This window comes from Heterodontus francisci, chromosome 6, assembly GCF_036365525.1.
Source record: "Heterodontus francisci isolate sHetFra1 chromosome 6, sHetFra1.hap1, whole genome shotgun sequence".
NCBI classification, from domain to species: domain Eukaryota; kingdom Metazoa; phylum Chordata; class Chondrichthyes; order Heterodontiformes; family Heterodontidae; genus Heterodontus; species Heterodontus francisci.
In genome coordinates, this window is record NC_090376.1 from 89,644,994 (window position 1) to 89,664,221 (window position 19,228).

The following is a 19,228-nucleotide window of genomic DNA, read 5'->3' on the forward strand; positions in this document are numbered from 1 at the left end:
CCTTTTCTCGTTCAGGGGTAAGTTTAAAATGGTTAGTTAGACTTTTCACCAGTTCAGGATTCTTTGCTTTTTGTCTTGAAAGCGATCCTCACCTCTGCAGTTAAGCTTTTTAAATCTTCAACACATAATCTGCCTAATTTATCATGGGATATCTTTCCCTGATCTACAAACTCCTTAGCATTAAATGTGGCTATCTCTTTTGTTACTAGCACGAGACAGAAAAAACAGAATAATACAGGAAAACCTGTTTTTTTATTTTTCCACAATTTTAGAGGTCAATTTTCCTCCCATTTTCCAAATCTCTCGTAGTCTGGTGGTTCAGATCCTGGCTTCCAGCCCCCAGTTTGTTACAGCCACATGATGTGACATGGGTGGTTCCTGCTGTTCAACTCCCCATCTGACCACAGCAAGTGTGTTTGTATCGTAGTTTAGACCCTCAGTGTTTTTTCAAATAACCAGACAGCGACAGGTTTTTTGTAGGTTTTAAAAAAACAGAAAGTCAATTGTATTTGATCAATAATATATCTTATCCTGAAATTGTTGCAACTGCATCCACTCACGCATTCATTCACACACACACACACACACACACAAGAAGAAACAGATAGAGAAGGGAAAGAGGAAGCTGATTTTTAGTGGGGGAGAAAGATTATGATAAACCTGGTGAAATCTCTTGAGATTAAAGTTCTAGATGGTTGCAGGTCTGAAATGATTGTAGATTTCTCTCTTGATTGAAGATTATGTTGAAGATGGTGAGTCACTTCCAGCTCTCTCTCTGCTGTATAATGTAGATGTTGGATTGTTTCAACAGGGCATGTGCTTTCTGGCTTGCTGGAATGCCAGTTGTTACAAGTAGCATCACATTCTGGGTCAGTCTCTCTCTCTTTCTCTTCGACTGTCTTTGTTTTAAGGTAAAACTGTGTGATCTCTCACCTCCTGTTAGTAGATACTCTGGCTTCTTACCCATGGTGATCACACAATGGTCCAGGATTTGGCTACTTCACACCTCCTTTGTTTTAAAAGAAGACATTCAATTCTGGAATGTTTTTAGGTTAGGCATAAGATGGGTTTCATTAAGAACCTTTTGATTTTGAAGACTTGTCCTTTGTCTTTGTCAGACTTTTGGATACACAAAAGGCTAATTCCCTTTTTCTTCGGTGGCCATTTTGGGCCATTGTTCACTTTTTAAAATAAAGGTTTTTTTTTAAAGACAAAGTCCATTTTTTCATAGGAATATACTATACCAAAGATTTCAAAAAGATTTAGAATTTTATTAGCTTAAACAAATACCTCCAAACTAATTATCACTCTGCTGTGAGCCAATTCCCTTTCTTAAGGAATCTCTTACCTACTCTACTACATATCAGAAGTACTCACTCAGTGGCTTCAGCTTTGCAGGTGAAAGGCTGCTGTAGCTAAGTTAAGGGCTCCTGAGATGCTTGTGATTGATGACCTCTAGGATCCCAGGCCTGTGAGGACCCGGCTATCAGACTGCAACATTTCAGCTGCTACCAGGACACTCTGTGATAGTACAAAAGCAAAATACCGTAGATGCTGGAAATCCGAAATAAAAACAGAAAATTCTCAGTAGGTCTTGCAGTATCTGTGGAGAGAGAAACAGAGTTAGCATTTCAGGTCAATTCTGATGAAAAGTCACAGACCTGAAACATTAACTTTGTTTCTCTCTCCACAGATGCTGCCACTCTGCACCAGTATCTTTCTGACACCAGGGCAGGCATTGTTTGGGGGTGGGGGGGTGGTTGGGGGTGGTGATGCTGCAGACAACCTGTCATACTGGTAAAGGGTAACATGTTCCACTTCGACTTCTAATCCTGCTATCTGGTTGCAGCTCAGTACTTTCACTGATTAGCAGGAAAGCAAACGGTCATCCGTATGTGGCTGACACCCCTAACCATTTGGTCTCCCAGCATGTCCTAGGTGGAGGAGATGATGGAGCCTGGCAGCTGCATGACCCCAGTATAAACATCCCTGAGAAATGCTATTACTGGTGCCACAGACTCCTGCAAGAAGGGTCTAACTGCAGTATCCACTGTGATGACCATGCACTTCATGGTTAACTGCAGTGTATCAATGCCATCCACCAGAGCCCCACAGAAGTTGGAGGTAGTCTCCATCATCTCCAGCTTGTGATGATAACTTTTAAGTAGGCTGTCCAATACATTGTGTAATTGCTGGTGTGCAGAAAACATTTTTCTGGTGATGGACGGGCTTCTAAAGTCTGCATCTCAGTCCTTCAGTTGAGTCAGGACCCAAGCATGTCTTCCAGTCAACTATTTCCTGAACTATCCTTTTTACTTGCACTTGCTCCTGCACTGAGCATATCTATCTGTGCAGAACCCTCTAACTATATCGCCTAGATGCCAGTCTCTGTGCTGGTGTTTGGGAAGGTGTGAGTGAGTAATGATGGATCTTTTGAGAATGCTCCTTCCTCTCCAACTGCCTTACCTTGGCAGCCCTGGTATGGTCATTAAGCCCTATTTGGCACTCCAGCCAGGTCCTGGGAATGATTCTGCTGATACTGACTTGCTCAGCCACCTCTCTCCCTGCCTGCTGACTTATTTGAATTGGCATCCATCTGCCATCTGAAGGAAACAAGACTTTTTTCCTGCTCTTGATTCCTTTAATAGGTATCAGAAATTAGGTTCATCTCTCAGGTGGACATAAAAGATCTCATGGCACTATTTTGAAGAAGAGCAGGGCAGTTTTCCCTGGTATCCTGGCCAATAGTTATCCCTCAAGTAACATCACAAAAAACAGATTAGTTGGTTATCATCACATTTCTGTTTGTGGGATCTTGCTGTGTGCATATTGGCCACTGCAATTCCTATATTACAACAATGACTACACTTCAAAAGTATTTTATTGGTTGTAAACTGCTTTGGGATGCCCTGTGGTTGTGAAAGGTGATATATCAATGCAAGTCTTTATTATTTTTCTTTTCCTGTTTTTTCTAATGCTATTAAATATTTTTCCGTGTTTCTGTAATTCTTCAATTTTAACAGATGAAGGGTAGGCAATGAACTGGTGAGCAGGTGGTGCCTGTGGAACTATATCCAGTACAGGTTGGCACTTTCAGGACAGAGAGGAGTGAATTGCAGAGAAATAAAGATTATCTGAGTCAGGTGATTTACTGTGAGGATAGCAGCACACTTTCAGCTTACAGCTGGCATTCCAGCAGCTGTGACTGGTATCCCTTTCCTACTAACTGCCAATGGCAACATATTCTGTTTATCTGTGTTTGTGTGGAGTCATGGTGTTCAGTATTCACACTAACTTCATGGCTCACTCATAAAGTAAGAAGCATTTAGGGCCAAAAGGAATTAAGAATTTGATACTCTATCTTTACATTGCCTTTCTAGATAGCAGTAAATATGACATGGACAGAATTATTTTCTATGCAATGTCAAACCATCTTAAAAGCTCCCAAAATGTTTAAAAAATATTTGATATTTATTTTAAATAGAGGAGCTCTTCATCTATTATAAAAGCAGAATATACAATTGAGAATGGTGGAAAATGCAGCTATTCTTCTTAAGAGAAAAATAACTTGCTTTATCCAGTTAGCCCAAGCTCTCACATAATTCAAGGTTGCTAAGCTCACATCTTCATGCCTCTGCTTTCAACATTCACATCTGTATCCCTCACTTCATTAAAACTCCTGTCCTCGATCTCAACCAATTTCAACACTACCACCCAGCTCATCCAAATTCCAATTCCAAATGTTATCCAGTTCACCTACTCCCAGCAAATAACTCACCCAAACTCACAACCATCACCCAACTCACCCAAACTTATGTCACCATCACCTAATGTATTCAGTAAGGTCAGCATCACCCAATTGACTCACTGAAGCCACCAACATCTCCCAAGCTACATATGTAGCTGTGCAGCTTGGAAATGTGCATCCATTACAATTCTCCCACAGTAATCTACTATTCTGCATTTGTTCATTTCCCTTCCCAATTTTTATCTTTAGGTTGCTTCTGCTTTTTCCTTTAAACAAGAAACTAAGATGATCCACCAGTTGAAGTTTTGAGAACTGATAATATTCATGAACCAAGACCAACCAAATTCAACCTCAGTCAACGCAGCAAATTGAACTTAGATTTGTTGCATGACGATCCATTACACTATCACGAGTTCTGCTGGTCCATTATATGTTTTTATTCAGTCTCCCTTACTCCGTTACCCCTACCAATTATAGAACAGATGAATAGACTGCAAATGGTTCCTCAGCCTTTGACATTAGTATTAGCTTACTGATAGGCTGACAAAACAATGTGTTTCCATAGCATGCACAAGGTAATTCACAATTGTACTCCCTCAACTATTCTTAAAGTAACTGCAAAGAGGGCATCAGAGTTTCTATACTGGCATCTCATCTTCTCTGGTGCCACATGTCTGCTGCTTCTCCCTTTTAAGAACTACAATAGAATTTGTGCTATGTCCAAATGTAAGAAGGAATAGTGGAAGTTAGAAAAAAAGACTTGCATTTATATAGTGTCTTTCTCAACCTCAGGCGCTTTACAGCCAATTAAGTACTTTTGAAGTGTGGTCACTGTTGTAATGTAGGCGTGTAACCTAAGTTATTATGCCAAAAATACAATGAATTAAGTAAGATATTTTATGTGTTTTTAACTTTTTTTTGTTTTGTTTTTCCTTAGATGAAAGTCCTTTTTTTTGCCAAGGTATGTATTTCCATTTCCTTTTCTTTGAATTTTCACATGCTACATACCAGACAGGCAGGTAAAACAACAACTTGATCCTAGGACTTTGCTAATATGACTCTGAAGCTCAAGCTGACAGTCACTGAGACTTCCTTTTCCTTCCACCTTGGCTTCGCCCTAAGGGCAGCAGAAGATGAGTTCAATAATTCAGCACATGGGAATCTTGGGTATGAACAGACGGCTGGAATTTTACACCCCCACAAAGAGCGGGTTGGTGGTGGTGGGGAGGGGCATAAAATGGAGTGAGAGGCCCTTCCAGACCTGCTCCCGCCTCCACTGTCATTTTACGCGGGGCAGTGGCAGCGAAAACCAGCCAGCCTGCCCAAGGCCAATCAAGGCCCTTAAGTGGCCAGTTAACGGCCACTTAAGAGCCTCTGCACACCGCCATGGGGATTTTACCCTTGGCCGGTCAGGCGGCCCAGGCCTGAGAAAAGCTGCCTGACAAAAGCAGGCGGCTTTCTGACGGTCTTGGGGGGGGGGGGGGGGAGGGGGCAGGGGTCCTCAAAATCAGGCACCCTGTGCCCGACCAAGGGCTGTCCCCGATGCCCCATCCATCTCCAACATGCCCCTCGTTCCCCCCAGTCGACCATCCTTGCCTCACCGGGGCCAAACGATCACCCACGGCGAGACCCTATAAACATACCTTCTCCTGGGGCCATCCTTCCTCTTCCGTCTTCAGCTGGGTTGCAGTCCCAGCAGTGGCCACCACTCCCAGTGACGCTGCAGGGACTAATATCTGTCAGCCTGCTGATTGACCGGCAGCTCCATTAGGCGGGACTTTCTGCCTCAATGTGGTGGAAGTCCCGCCTCAGACCAATTAAGGGCCTGGGGACCATAAAATGTGGTCTGGATTCCCAGACCAGGCGAAGGTGGGATCGCCACCAACTTTTCAGTCGATGGATGGCTCCCGTCCGCCAAAAGTAAAATTCCGTCCCACATTTCTCCACTTTGTGACACAGTCTGCTCATGGTTTAACATGTTGCAACACCCAGGGCACATTAATGGACCGGCCTATGAGGCCCGTTCCCAGTGGCCCTGAAAGAAACAGTGCCCCATTAGGGGCAGAGAGCCGTGATTAATAGGCAGCCCATTTAGTACACCCCAAGCTTTGCTCCCGTTTCCATTGGAATAAGAAGCTGTCCATCAATGCCTGTGGCTCCAGTGCCAGACAGCAGCAAGCCCAACCTTCTCCATTGGGGTAGGTTTTAGTGGATTGGGGTCTTGCGGGGCTGGCCAGTTTACTAAAATTCTGCATTTGCCTCTGACAACAGCTCACTTTATCCATGCTATTTTAAAATACTCTTCACAAGATAACAGGGTGCTATAAATTAAACAATTCATATATTGAAAAAAGCTCACAATACTCAAATGTAATAGCTGTGCCTATGATGTCAAATCTTCTCCCATATATTTTCAAGCACTCTTTGTATCGTGTTTTTTCACAGAGTACAGCATCTTTTGGGAAAATGTTTGCATTAGAGAAAACAGTTTTTTTTATTTCATTAATGTCATAGTAACACGAAATGTTTAAAAGAAAACTTATCCAAGTGTATTTCTCTCACACAGAAAGTTTCCCCTCAGAACTGGTAGCTGCTCAAATGGATGGTAATCAAATAGGTGAGATTTCATACAATTAGAACACTGAGGGATTGATAACACCACGATTACTAATGCTAATAATTTATTTTGAGGCAAGAATTACCACAGAATAATGCAGGCTTGTACTAATTGGTGTATAATTCAATGCTTCGTAGTAAATGTATTTGGAAAGTAGATAAGCTGCTGAATAGTTATGAATCAGTAACAAGGTGGTGATTTAACTGAGGGAGTTTAAATGGCATAACTTATGAGAATACAAAGTGTTTTCAGAAAAATAATGATGTGCTATAATGGAGAGTACAATGCTGGAATTATATTGTACTTGTATGCTATTTTCTATAACATAAAGCCAATTTAACGAAAGAGTAAATTAGTGGAGGACTGAAGTAATGTTGTGGGTGGAATTTTATGCTCTCCCCCGCAGCGGATTTGGGGCCAGGGAGAGCATAAAATTGGGTGGGATGGTGGCGGAGTTGTTGGGGTGAACCACACAGAACTAGTAATATGTAACATTAATTAATCTTCTGTGACATTGCAAGAACCAGTGCACTATTCACATCCAGTAGGCTTAGAGAGTGGGGCAAGGGGGTAATTGGACCAAGGAAGGGGAAGGGAATAGATTTAGAAAAGGGACATATTGGAGAGAAACAGCAAAAGCAGGAGGAGAAGAGAAAAGGGGGTAGGGAAGAGACAGAAAAAGAGAGAGGATAATGATTGGGTAAGGAGGGTGATGAGGGAGGCAGCAAGAGAAGGGATAGGGATGCAGGAGAGGGAGAGGAGGGAGAGAGAGAGGGTGGGTCAAAAGGAAGAGGGTGAAAAGGATGAGGGGACAGGTCAAAAACTATTCAGTGCGTTGGAGGTTGGGGTCTAAAGCCCAAATGCTACTCAATGGGTGGGGGGTGCACAATGGCCAAAATATGGAGATGGGGCATCAGAATCTGAGTATAGTAAATCAGTTTGGCATTGGGGCTAACTATGATGGGCTTATGTACAGAGGGGCTGTCAGACCCAAATTGAAAGTGAAGTTATCAAGCCCGAAACGTGAAGGGGGCCGGGAAGCAAGTATAACTCCCAAAATTGGTGGAATGAGGATTTTCCAAATCAAGGTATTTCAGTTCAAGATGACAAAAACCACTATTTAAATTTATCCCACTGATTGCTATCTTAGATGATTGTTGCCGTATTTTAACAAACATTTACCATCCCAATTTTTGTATTTACCAACATCTTTTGCTCCAAATTTTAGAAAGATCCACCTTGTACTGCTCCACATTCTGTATAGGTTTTGCATCCCCTGCATTTTGTTTGCTGTTACAGGAGCAAAATACTGCAGATACTGGAATTCAGAAACAAAGACAGAAAATGCAGGAAATACTCAGTAGGTCTAGTAGCATTTGTGGAGAGAGAAACAGAGTTAACGTTTTGGGTCAATGACCCTTCATCAGAACCGAAAGGTCATCAGCCTGATTAGATGTTGCCAGAATTGCTGTGTTTTTCGAGTATTTCCTGTCTTTATTTTTGTCTGCTGTTCCTGTTGGGCTGATAGATTAGTTACAGATAAGAACAGCTAGAAATCTAACATTACAAATTAAAGAAAGCAAAAGCGTATCTCTCAACATTGTATGTTCTGTCACAGCACCATGTACAGGGGTAATGGGTACTGCATGGAATGTTGTGATGTGGCTACTGTTTATAATATATTTAATGTGTAGTGGCTGATAGTGATTGATAGAAAATGTCTGCAGAGTCACCACAGGAAAATCAAAGGCTTTATTCTGGTGTTTGATCACAGGCTGCCAATTGCTATCAAAGTCGGGGGTGTTGTCACAGATGGACAGAGGAGCAACAAAATGGAGACCCTCTTAATGAGTTGGTCTGCACCCCAACTGGAAGTAAAAGTAAAACAAACACACAGGGCTGAATTTTATTAGCGCGCCGCACATCGTTTTGAAGTCACGGCCTTCAGGCACAACGCGCCGTCGTTGAGCCCCCGCGATATTTTGCACAGGGGCTCATCTAAATGGCATAGAGGGGACAGCTGCTCCATCCCCGGCAAAGACGTCTGGTGCCACCGCACAGGCGCCAGTGTCATTTTTAAAGGGCTGCAAGCCCTTAAGGAGTATTTGCATTTTTAAAGTGATAGAAGGTTGAAAATTAAAGAAACACGTAATAAAAGTTTCACTCCCCTCACCCACAACCCCAAGGAAGAATCGATTGATTAATTGGACATTCCCCCCCAAAAAAATTTTTGTACAGATCCCGACCGTTAAACCTTGGTCTCTTCCCACCATCACCCCAACAATCAAAAGGGTTTTCCCAATTTCCCCCCCTCCTGGCCCTGAAATCTTCACCTTGTTCACTGTATGTTTTTTCATTGATTTTAATATTTAAATGAAGGCTCTGCCGCCAAGCAGCAGTGGAGCCTCACCGAAGCCTCGCCACTGCCAGTAAAATGCGGTGGGACCTTCCAGCATCGGGAGTCGTGGCTCGTTCAAGTAATTTAAAGGCCACTCCCCCACCGCTAAAACCCCCAATATCGAGGGGCTGGTAAAATTCAGCGCACAGTCTCTGGTGGTGCTGTCTGAGTCTTGACCTACTTGTACAGATCAGTGTAGGTCAGAAAATGCAGTCGTGAATCTTTACATTTTTATTTCTACACGTGCAGAATTGCTTATCGGTGCCAAGGTGTGTCAATTTTCCCCTTCCCATAGCATTTTCTTTTGATTACAAAAATGTGTCTGATAAACACAGAAACACAATCCATGTTTTAGAGTCTAAACCAATCTATTCAGAAATCCACCCGGCTGGTGTTTTAATTTGGATGATACAGTGTTCACTTTCTCCCTGTACAAACATATTCCATTTACATACCAGAAAGCTTAAGTTGGGAAGGATCAAGGCTCCAAGCCTTGAGCCCCCAGGAGTGCACACAGGCAGTGCTAGTGTTTACCTAACTAATTTCTATGCAGATTCTCCCAATCTTCCAACACTGTCACAGTGCACGGCACTTTTGAAGTCACAAATGACATCCTATGTGACTGTGACGAAGATTAATTAACCCTACTCGTCCTCCGTGACCTGTCTGCAGCCTTTGACATGATTGACCACACTATCCTCCTCCAATGCCTCTCTGCTGTCGACTAGCTGACTGGGTCAGCACTTGCCTAGATACATTCTTATCTATCTAATTGTAGTCAGAATATTACCTGCAATGGTTTCTCTTTCCACTCCTGTACCATTACCTCTGGAGTCCCTCAAGGATCCATCCTTGGCCCCTTCCTATTTTTCATTATCCGAAAGCACAGTGTCTGTTTTCACATAAAAGAAAGACTCGCATTTATATAGTATGTCATGCAGGCCCCCACCTGCCAAGAATGAGACACATTAATTTCACCACATGAACATTGATTATTAAACTGTTACTGGAGTAAAGAAAGAACTTGTTTTAAAAAAAACACCAGACCTGTGACTGGAAAGACATTTGAATAGGAACAGACAGTACTTGGAAAGGACAAAGGGGCCACTCTCTGCTCCAATTTAATCCACAATGGACTTTTGATTACCAGACATTGAAGGTGGAGAAGCTAGCATTCCAGGTTAACTGCTCAGATGACCGTATACACAAACAGACGTGGTCAGACCAGTTTAGTCACATGACTAACTGGCTGTTGGCGTTTTTTGAATTTGAACTTCCCCACAGAGTTTTAAAACTTAGAAAGCTGTTTGCCCCTGGACTGAAAAAACCTATATCCTGTCTGCTCTCATCTCGCTCTCACCAGCTTCGGAAACCATTGAAGACATAGGAACCCCAAGAGAGAAAAGTCTCCTACAGTGAACAAGGTTTAAGAAGAATACTGGGTCCCAACGAAAAGCAAAACTACCTACAATCAAGGACTCTACAGTGAGCTCGAAGCACAGTAAAAAACCCCTTTTCAGATATTGCCTCAAACCTCTCCACTTTATTTTTCTTCGCTTTTCTGTCTCTATTTGCATGTGCATATCGCATATGTATGCTAGCGTGGGGCACGATGTGTATTCATAGGTGTTAACCAAATTAGAATTTAAGTTTAAATTTAATAAAATTTCCCTTTTCTTCTTTAAACCTAAGAAAGCCTGTTTATGCTCATTTCTTTGCCTTATAATTGGAAAGTGATGAACAAGTGATCACCAAGGGGGAGCTCAAAACACAGTGTGTTGAAAAATTAAAATCCTGTTATAATAAGACCAGGTGAAGGGTGAAAGAGACCCCTAGACACCATTCTCACCTGCTCGTAACAAGTACCTTTCATGAGCACTGGATGTCTTGAAGCACTGTATGGCCATTGAAATACTTTTGACGTGTAGTCACTGTTGTATGGTAGGAAACCCAGCAGCCAATTTGCGCTCAGCAAGCTCCCACAAACTGCAATGTTATAATGACCAGATAATCTGCTTTTGTGAAGTTGAATGAAGTATAAATATTGGCCAGAACACTGGGGATAACTCCCCTGCTTTTCTTATAGTGCTATAAAATCTTGTATATCCATTTGAGAGGACAGACGGGGCCCTGGTTCAACGTCCCGTCCAAAAGACATGTATACTAATGATGCCCAGCTCTACCTAACCACCAATTCTCGAATCCTCCACTGTTGCTGATTTATCAGATTGCTTGTCTGACATCAAGTACTGGATGAGCAGAAATTTCCTCCAATTAAATATTGGGATGACCAAAGCCATTGTCTTCATTCCCCATTGTAAACTCCACTCCCTAGCTACTGACTCCATCCCTCTGACTGGCAACTTTCTGAGGTTGAACCAGACTATTCACAACCTTAGTGTCATATTTGACCCCGAGATGAGCTTCTGACCACATATCCATGCCATCACTAAGACTGCCTCTTTCCACCTCTGTAATATCGCCCAACACCATGCTGCCTCAGCTCATCTGCTGAATCCCTCACCAATACCTTTGTTACTCTAAACTTGACTATTGTAATGCACTTCTGATTGGCCTGCCACTTTCTACTCTCTATAAACTTGGGGTCATTCTAATCTCTGCTGTCCATGTCCTAAATTGCACCAAGTCCCATTTACCCCTGTGCTCATGGATCTACATTGACTTCCAGTTAAGCAACACCTCAATTTTAAAATTCTCATCCTTGTTTTCAATTCCATCTATTGCCTTACCCCTCCCTATCTCTGTAATCTCCTGCAGCCCCACAACCCTACGAGATATCTTTACTCCTTTAATTTTGGCCTCTTAAACATCTCTGATTTTAATCACTCCACCATTTGTGGCCGTGCTTTCAGTTGCCAAGCCTCTAAGCTCTGGAACTGTCTTCTAAACCTCTCTACCTTGCAACCTCTCTTTAAGGCCTACCTCTTTGACCAAGCTATCAGCCATCTGCCCTAATATTGCCTTATATGACTCGGTGTGAAATGTTGCTTTATGATGTTTTATAACTTTAAGGATGCAATATAAATACAAATTTTTGTTGCTGTTGTTGTCTACTATAACTTCAGTGAAAGAGCTGCAGAAAATCAATTGAAACTGTGCTCACACCAAATTTCCTGCATTTCTGGGGCTGTTTCACCAAAGTTACGGTGCTAATTAGGAGAATCCTCAAGGAAGTTCTCCTCCTTGGTTTTCCAGTGCCATCCCTGACCAACTGCAAAGTGATTCTGTCCTTTTTGCCCTAAAATACTGTAGACAGTTACTGACTGCTGAATACAATTATCTTTTGAACCATCACCTCTGTTTGATTTTCTTTTAATAAAGTGCATGTTATACAATAGCTAATGATTTTATTTGTTTAATACTAGTTGTGTGACTACATAGGGATATGTCTACTGACATCTAAAGGGTACTTTATTCCACTGGTTAGAAAGTCCATGATCCATCATGTGTCCATTATGGATAATGAAGTGTTATTCTTGAGGTAAAGCAGTCTACATCTACATATGCTGACTTTAAGGAAGGAAATTAAGCCTTTGTCTCGTTACAAGAATAATTTCTTCCTTAAATTAGAATATAATAAGAAGTATGATATATTTTCTTCAACCAATAAAGTTTGGATAAACAGGCATTCAGGATCCCGTCATTAGATGAAAAAGGGTTAAAATATTTTGTATTTTTGTCTACTTTAATGTCTTTTGGTCAATGTGGTTTTGCTTTAAAAAACAATATTGATATTTCTTGCAAGCATATCTTTTTCCAATTCATCTACAACAGAACAATTGAGCCATATGCAGACACGGAAGCTGGTGTTAAACAAATAAGGTCATTAACTATTTAATAAAATATGTGTTATTAAAAAAAACTTCCAATTAATAATATTAGACAAAAGAAAGCAATCCCCTGACTCGCAGTCCTTAATAAGTAAAACATATCTACCTGATCACATTATAACCCACTAGGGGGCAGGGATTCCTACCTTTTTGTATAGTGTTTCTGGCTTTGCAATCACAGCACCAGTCATTTTAATGACTACATTAAATTGCTCTACTTCATTCCCAGTTCCCTCTGGTCTGTCCAGGCCACAAACCATGTAGGCAGCCTCCTTCCAGACTTGCACCTGTGCCTCATGAGTTACTTGACATGTATGTACTACAGTGGCCCAAAAGTGATTCTCCTTGTAGTTTTCTCCTGGCCAATAATTATCCCTCAATCAACAGCACAAAAACAGATTATCTGGTCATTATTGCATTTCTATTTGTGGGAGCTTGGTGTGCACATATTGGCTGCTGTGTTTCCTAAATTACAACATTGACTACACTTCAAAAAATACTGCATTGGCTGTAAACTGCTTTGGGATATCAGGAAAGGAGCAAAAGTCTTTCTTTTACTCTTTTACCCCATCTCTGGTCACCTCCTTCCCTTCTGTTTGCTTTCTCCCTCTCGTAGTCATTCCCTTTCTCCTGATCTCTTCCCCCTCCAGTCTCTTCCCCTCCTTTCCCAGTCATACCCCTCCCTCCAGATCATGTCCTCCCAGGATCTACCGAAAGGTCGCTGTCAGTGATCTACCTGGGGATTTGCAGCTTGCTGGCCCCAAGGCCCAATATCATGTCTGCTTCAGGCCTAGCCATTCGAGCATAGAGATCATTCCTGCACCGAGTTTGTGTTGACATGGTGGTGCAAACCAATTTCTATGCCTGCATGTTTTATGATCTTATGAAATTCTCAATTCTATGAACATTGGTGATAATTGTACAAGACATGTGAAACACCATCAAAGTTATTTGTGGGTGATAAATTAGGCATTATTTCAAATAAGAATGTCCAAATTTGAGAATTCTTTGTTTGCTTGATTTAAATTGCTACCTCCCTGCTTAATACTCAGCTCTGTACTGAATTAGCAGATGTCAGGTGAGATAGCATTAGGATTTTCTACAATAAACATTAGCACCCTGGAACTAAGAAAGAGAAAAACAACCTCGCTTCTCAATCATTATTGTGGTTCATTGACTGTTGCTGGAAAATTAATATATGGATCTGGGGTGGGTGGAGGAGAATAAACCTGTTCACCATTATCACAACTTTGTAAATGCATTCAAAAAGATCATGTTTGTCACATCACTAAACAACAAGAAGTTGTATTTATTTTTAGTGCCATTAACATAGTAAAATGTCTTAAGGTACTTCACAGCAGTATAAAAATTAACACATAGAAAATAGGAGCAGGAGTAGGCCATTTGGCCCTTCAAGCGATCTCCGCCATTCATTATGATCATGGCTGATCATCCAACTCAGTAGCCTGTTCTGGCTTTCGCCCCATCTCCTTTGATCCCTTTAGACCCAAGAGCTATATCTAACTCCTTTTTGAAAACATTCAATGTTTTGGCCTCAACTGCTTTCTGTGGCTCACCACTCTCTGGGTGAAGAAATTTCTCCTCATCTCAGTCCTGAAAGGTTTACCCCGTATCCTTAGACTATGACCCCTGGTTCTGGACTCCCCCACCATCGGGAACATCCTACCTGCATCTACCCTGTCAAGTCCTGTTAGAATTTTATAGGTTTCTATGAGATCCCCCCTCACTCTTCTGAACTCCAGCGAATATAATCCTAACTGACTCAATCTCTCTTCATCTGTGAGTCCCGCCATCCCAGGAATCAGTCTAGTAAACCTTCGCTGCACTCCCTCTATAGCAAGAACATCCTTCCTCAGATAAGGAGACCAAAACTGCACACAATATTCCAGCTGTGCCTCACCAAGGCCCTGTATAATTGCAGCAAGACATCCCTCCTCCTGTACTTGAATCCTCTTGCTATGAAGGCCAACATACCATTTGCCTTTTTTACCCCCTGTTGCACCTGCATGCTTACCTGCAACTGATGTACGAGAACACCCAGGTCACACTGCATATTCCCCTCTCTCAGTTTATAGCCATTCAGATAATAATCTGCCTTCCTGTTTTTGCTACCAAAGTGGATAACCTCACATTTATCCACAGTATACTGCATCTGCCATGCATTAGCCCACTCACTCAACTTGTCCAAATCACCCTGAAGCCTCTCTGCATCCTTCTCACAACTCACCCTCCCACCCAGTTTTGTGTCATCTGCAAATTTGGAGATATTACATTTAGTTCCCTCATCTAAATCATTAATGTATATTGTGAATAGCTGGGGTCCTAGCACTGATCCCTGCGGTACCCCACTAGTCACTGCCTGCCATTCGGAAAAAGACCCATTTATCCCTACTCATTGTTTCCTGTCCGCCAACCAATCTTCTATCCATCGCAATACACTACCCCCAATCCCATGCGCTTTAATTTTACACGCTAATCTCTTATGTGGGCCTTTGTCAAAAGCCTTCTGAAAGTCCGAATAAACCACATCCACTGGCTCCCCCTCATCAACTCTACTAGTTACATCCTTGAAGAATTCTAGTAGATTTGTCAAGCATGATTTCCCTTTTGTAAATCCATGCTGACTCTGCCTGATTCTACCATTGTTCTCTAAGTGCTCTGCTATAAAATCTTTGATAATGGACTCTAGAATTTTCCCCACTACCGACGTCAGGCTGACTGGTCCATAATTCCCTACTTTCTCTCTACCTCCCTTTTTAAATAGTGGTGTTACATTCGCTACCCTCCAATCTGTAGGAACTGTTCCAGAGTCTGTAGAATCTTGGAAGATGACCACCAATGCATCCACTATTTCTAGGGCCGCTTCCCTAAGTACTCTGGGATGCAGACCATCAGGCCCTGGGGATTTATCGGCCTTCAATCCCATCAATTTCCCCAACACCATTTCTCTACTAATACTGATTTCTTTCAGTTCCTCTCTCTCACTAAGCCCTGTGTTCCCCAACATTTCTGGTGTGATATTTGTACCCTCCTTTGTGAAGACAGAACCAAAGTATGCATTTGGTTGGTCAGCCATTTCTTTATTCCCCATAATAAATTCCCCTGTTTCTGACTGTAAGGGACCTACATTTGTCTTCACCAATCTTTTTCTCTTAACATACCTATAGAAACTTTTACAGTCAGTTTTTATGTTCCCCGCAAGCTTGCTCTCGTACTCTATTTTCCCTTTCTTAATCAATCCCTTGGTCCTCCTTTGCTGAATTCTGAACTACTCCCAATCCTCAGGTCTGTTGTTTTTCCTGGCAAATTTGTATGTCTCTTCCTTGGATCTAATGCTATCTCTAATTTCCTTTGTAAGCCATGGTTTGGCTACCTTTCCCATTTTACTTTTGTGCCAGACAGGGATAAACAATTGTTGCAGTTCATCCATGTGCTCTTTAAATGTTTGCCATTGCCTATCCACCGTCATCCCTTTATGTAACGTTTCCCAATCCATCATGGCCAACTCGCGCCTCATACCCTCGTAGTTTCCTTTTCTAAGATTCAGGACCCTAGTCTCAGAATCAATTATGTCACTCTCCATCTTGATGAAGAATTCTGTCATATTATGGTCGCTCATCCCCAACGGGTCTCACACCACTGGATTGTCAATTATTCCTCTCTCATTACACAATACCCAGTCTAGGATGGCCTGTTCTCTAGTTGGTTCCTAAATGTATTGGTCCAGAAAACCATCCTGTATGCACTCCAAGAATTCCTCCTCTACGGTACTGTGACTAATTTGATTTACCCAATCTATATGCTGATTAAAATCACCCATAATTACAGATGTTCCTTTATCGCTTGCATCTCTAATTTCCTGTTTAATGCCATTCCCAACATCACCACTACAGTTTGGGGGTCTACATACAACTCCCACTAATGTTTTTTGCCCCTTAGTGTTTCTCAGCTCTACCCATACAGATTCCACATCGTCAGAGCTGATATCTTTCCTCACAATTGTGCTAATTTCCTCTTTAACCAGCAATACAACTCCACCGCCTTTTGCTTTTTGTCTGTCCTTCCTAAATACTGAATATCCCTGGATGTTCATTTCCCATCCCTGGTGACCTTGCAGCCAGGTCTCCGTAATCCCGACTATATCATAACCATTTACATCTGTTTACGCGATTAATTCATCCACTTTATTGCAAATGCTCCACGCGTTCAGGCACAAAGCCTTAAGGCTTGTCTTTTTAACATTACTTGTCCTCTTCCCAATATTTTTCACTGTGTCCCTGTTTGATTCTGGCCCTTGATTTCTCTGCCGATCACTTTTCTTATTCCCCTTACTGTCTTTTGTTCTTGTCTTTGATCCCCCCTCCTCTGACTCCTTGCAAAGGTTCCCATCCCCCTGCCATTTTAGTTTAAACCCTCCCCAACCACTCTAGCAAATATTCCCCCTAAGACATCAGTCCTGGTCCTGCCAAGGTGTAACCCGTCCAGTTTGTACTGGTCCCACCTCCCCCAAAACCGGTCCCACTGCCCCACCAAACCAAAGGAGACATAAGGACAGTTTACTAAAAGCTTGATCAAAGGTTTTAAGGAGTGTGTTAAAGGAGGAGAGAGAGGCAGCGAGATTTAGGGAGGGAATTCAAGAGCTTAGGATCTAGACTGTTGAAGACATGGTCTCTGATGAAGGGGTGAAGGAAATGGGGGATGCACAAGAGGCCAGAGTTGGAGGAATGCAGAGCACACAGAGGGTTGTGGGCCTGGAAGAGGTTACAGAGATAAAAAGGTACCAGGCATTTGAGGGATTTGAACACAAGGGTGAGAATTTCTGTTCCGAAGAAGGGTCACTGACCCGAAACGTTAACTCTGCTTCTCTTTCCACAGATGCTGCCAGACCTGCTGAGTGATTCCAGCATTTCTTGTTTTTGTGTGAGAATTTCAAAATGGAGGCATTTCTGGAGAAGGAACTAATGTCGGTCAGCGAACAAAGGGGTGATGGGTGAATAGGATTTGGTGGAGTTAGAATACAAGCAGCAAGGTTTGGGATCAGCTAAGGTTTATGGAGGGTGGAAGAGAGGAGGCTGACCAGGAAAGCATTAGAGTTGCTGAATCTTGAAGAAACAAAAGCATGCATGAGGGTTTCAGCAGCAGATGGCTGAGGCAGGTAAGGCGATGTGTGATATTGTGGAGGTGGAAGTAGATGGTGTTTCGGATGAAGAGGAACTGGGTTTGGAAGCTCATCTCAGGGTTAAAAAGGATGTCAAGTCTGCCTCTGGTTCAGTTCTTACACTAACGAGGGAGAGGGATTGAACTAGTGGCTAGGGAATGGGGTTTGTTGCAGGCACCATAGACAATGTTTAATCAGAGGAAATTTCGAATCATCCAGGAATAGATGCCGGGCCTGCAGCTTGACAACACAATGGCTGTATGAGGTAGAGTGAGGTGGTGATGAGATATATCTGGGTGTTGTCAGGTGACACAGCAACCTGATCTTTCCAGTGTGAGATAAGAAATAGGCTCAGTTTTGCTATCCACAATAGACTGTCAAAAGTCATCCAGTCACACATGACAACTTGGGCGAGGTACCAGAGGGTAGCCGTCACCTGTGCAACTTCATACCAAGATTAATAAGTACCTGGCAGGGGTGGCGGAGGTGGGGGGGGGGGGGGGGGGTGGGGGTGTGGATGTTAAAAGTAAAGTGCTGATCTAAGTTACCAACTCGTGAAATTGCAGCTTGTGTAGACTTTTCTTAAATAGGAGACAAAGATTTCCTTTTTTCACTGCATTGCAGTAGCATTGACAGAGGTTCACAGAAACTCCATTTACAGATGTAAACTGTACACAAATTTAAGCCTGGTTGGCACCTTCTGCCAGACACAATGCACTGGTGTCTTGTGGGAATGATGCCCAGTAGTGACAAATAGGACAAAACCTCCTTGCATCCAACTCATGGTAGCTCATCCACTTCACCAGATCTCAAATAAAGGAAAGGGGGCTAAGTACTATGCCACTTGCCCACAGACTTTGTTTTATGCCTCAACTTTGCATGTGCCACATTTTTCAATGGAGATAATTCACAAGTTGCCTGTTTCATAGATTTTTTTACTTTGTTCCATTCTTGAATTATTAAGAGTTGCAATTTAGATTGCACTGCCTCCAGTTTTTCCTCCCCCCGAGGTGGCTCACCACACTTCATTTGAGATCAGGAGCTCACAGTTTGGGGAGTCATGAAAAAATCAACCTCTGTGATAAACTAAATGAAGTCATTTATGTGCTGCATCATCATAATGCCCGTTCTAATTATTTTTGGAGATTTTACTGCCATTTCCTGTCAGGAATCTCCTATTGGATTCATGTGAATCACAGCCTTTTCTATGACCTCTATCAGTGCTGGTGCATAATTAGCAGATAATGCTGACCTTTTGCTAAACAACTGTGTGGTACAGAGAACACCTGATAGGTTCATGTTGATTAATGTCACAAATCTCTTTGAACACTCATTTTTATTTCTGACCGATAACTTGCCACAGGAGATCACCTATTCAGATCTCATAATGTGGATTCGAACTTCATTCAGTCCGGATGAAGTTGTAGTACCAGGA

The 19,228-nt window shown here is 42.3% G+C and overlaps 1 protein-coding gene across 1 annotated transcript in view; it reads left to right on the top strand.

The window, feature by feature from the left end:
• The first annotated feature begins 6,336 nt into the window (after positions 1-6,336).
• Positions 6,337-19,228, top strand: part of amotl1 (angiomotin like 1) — a 187,524-nt gene continuing 174,632 nt past the window's right edge. Inside the window, exon 1 of the mRNA XM_068034020.1 lies at positions 6,337-6,365. Within this exon, the coding sequence (XP_067890121.1) occupies positions 6,347-6,365 (19 nt within the window). The 5' untranslated portion in view covers positions 6,337-6,346. The remainder of the gene's footprint in view (positions 6,366-19,228) is intronic.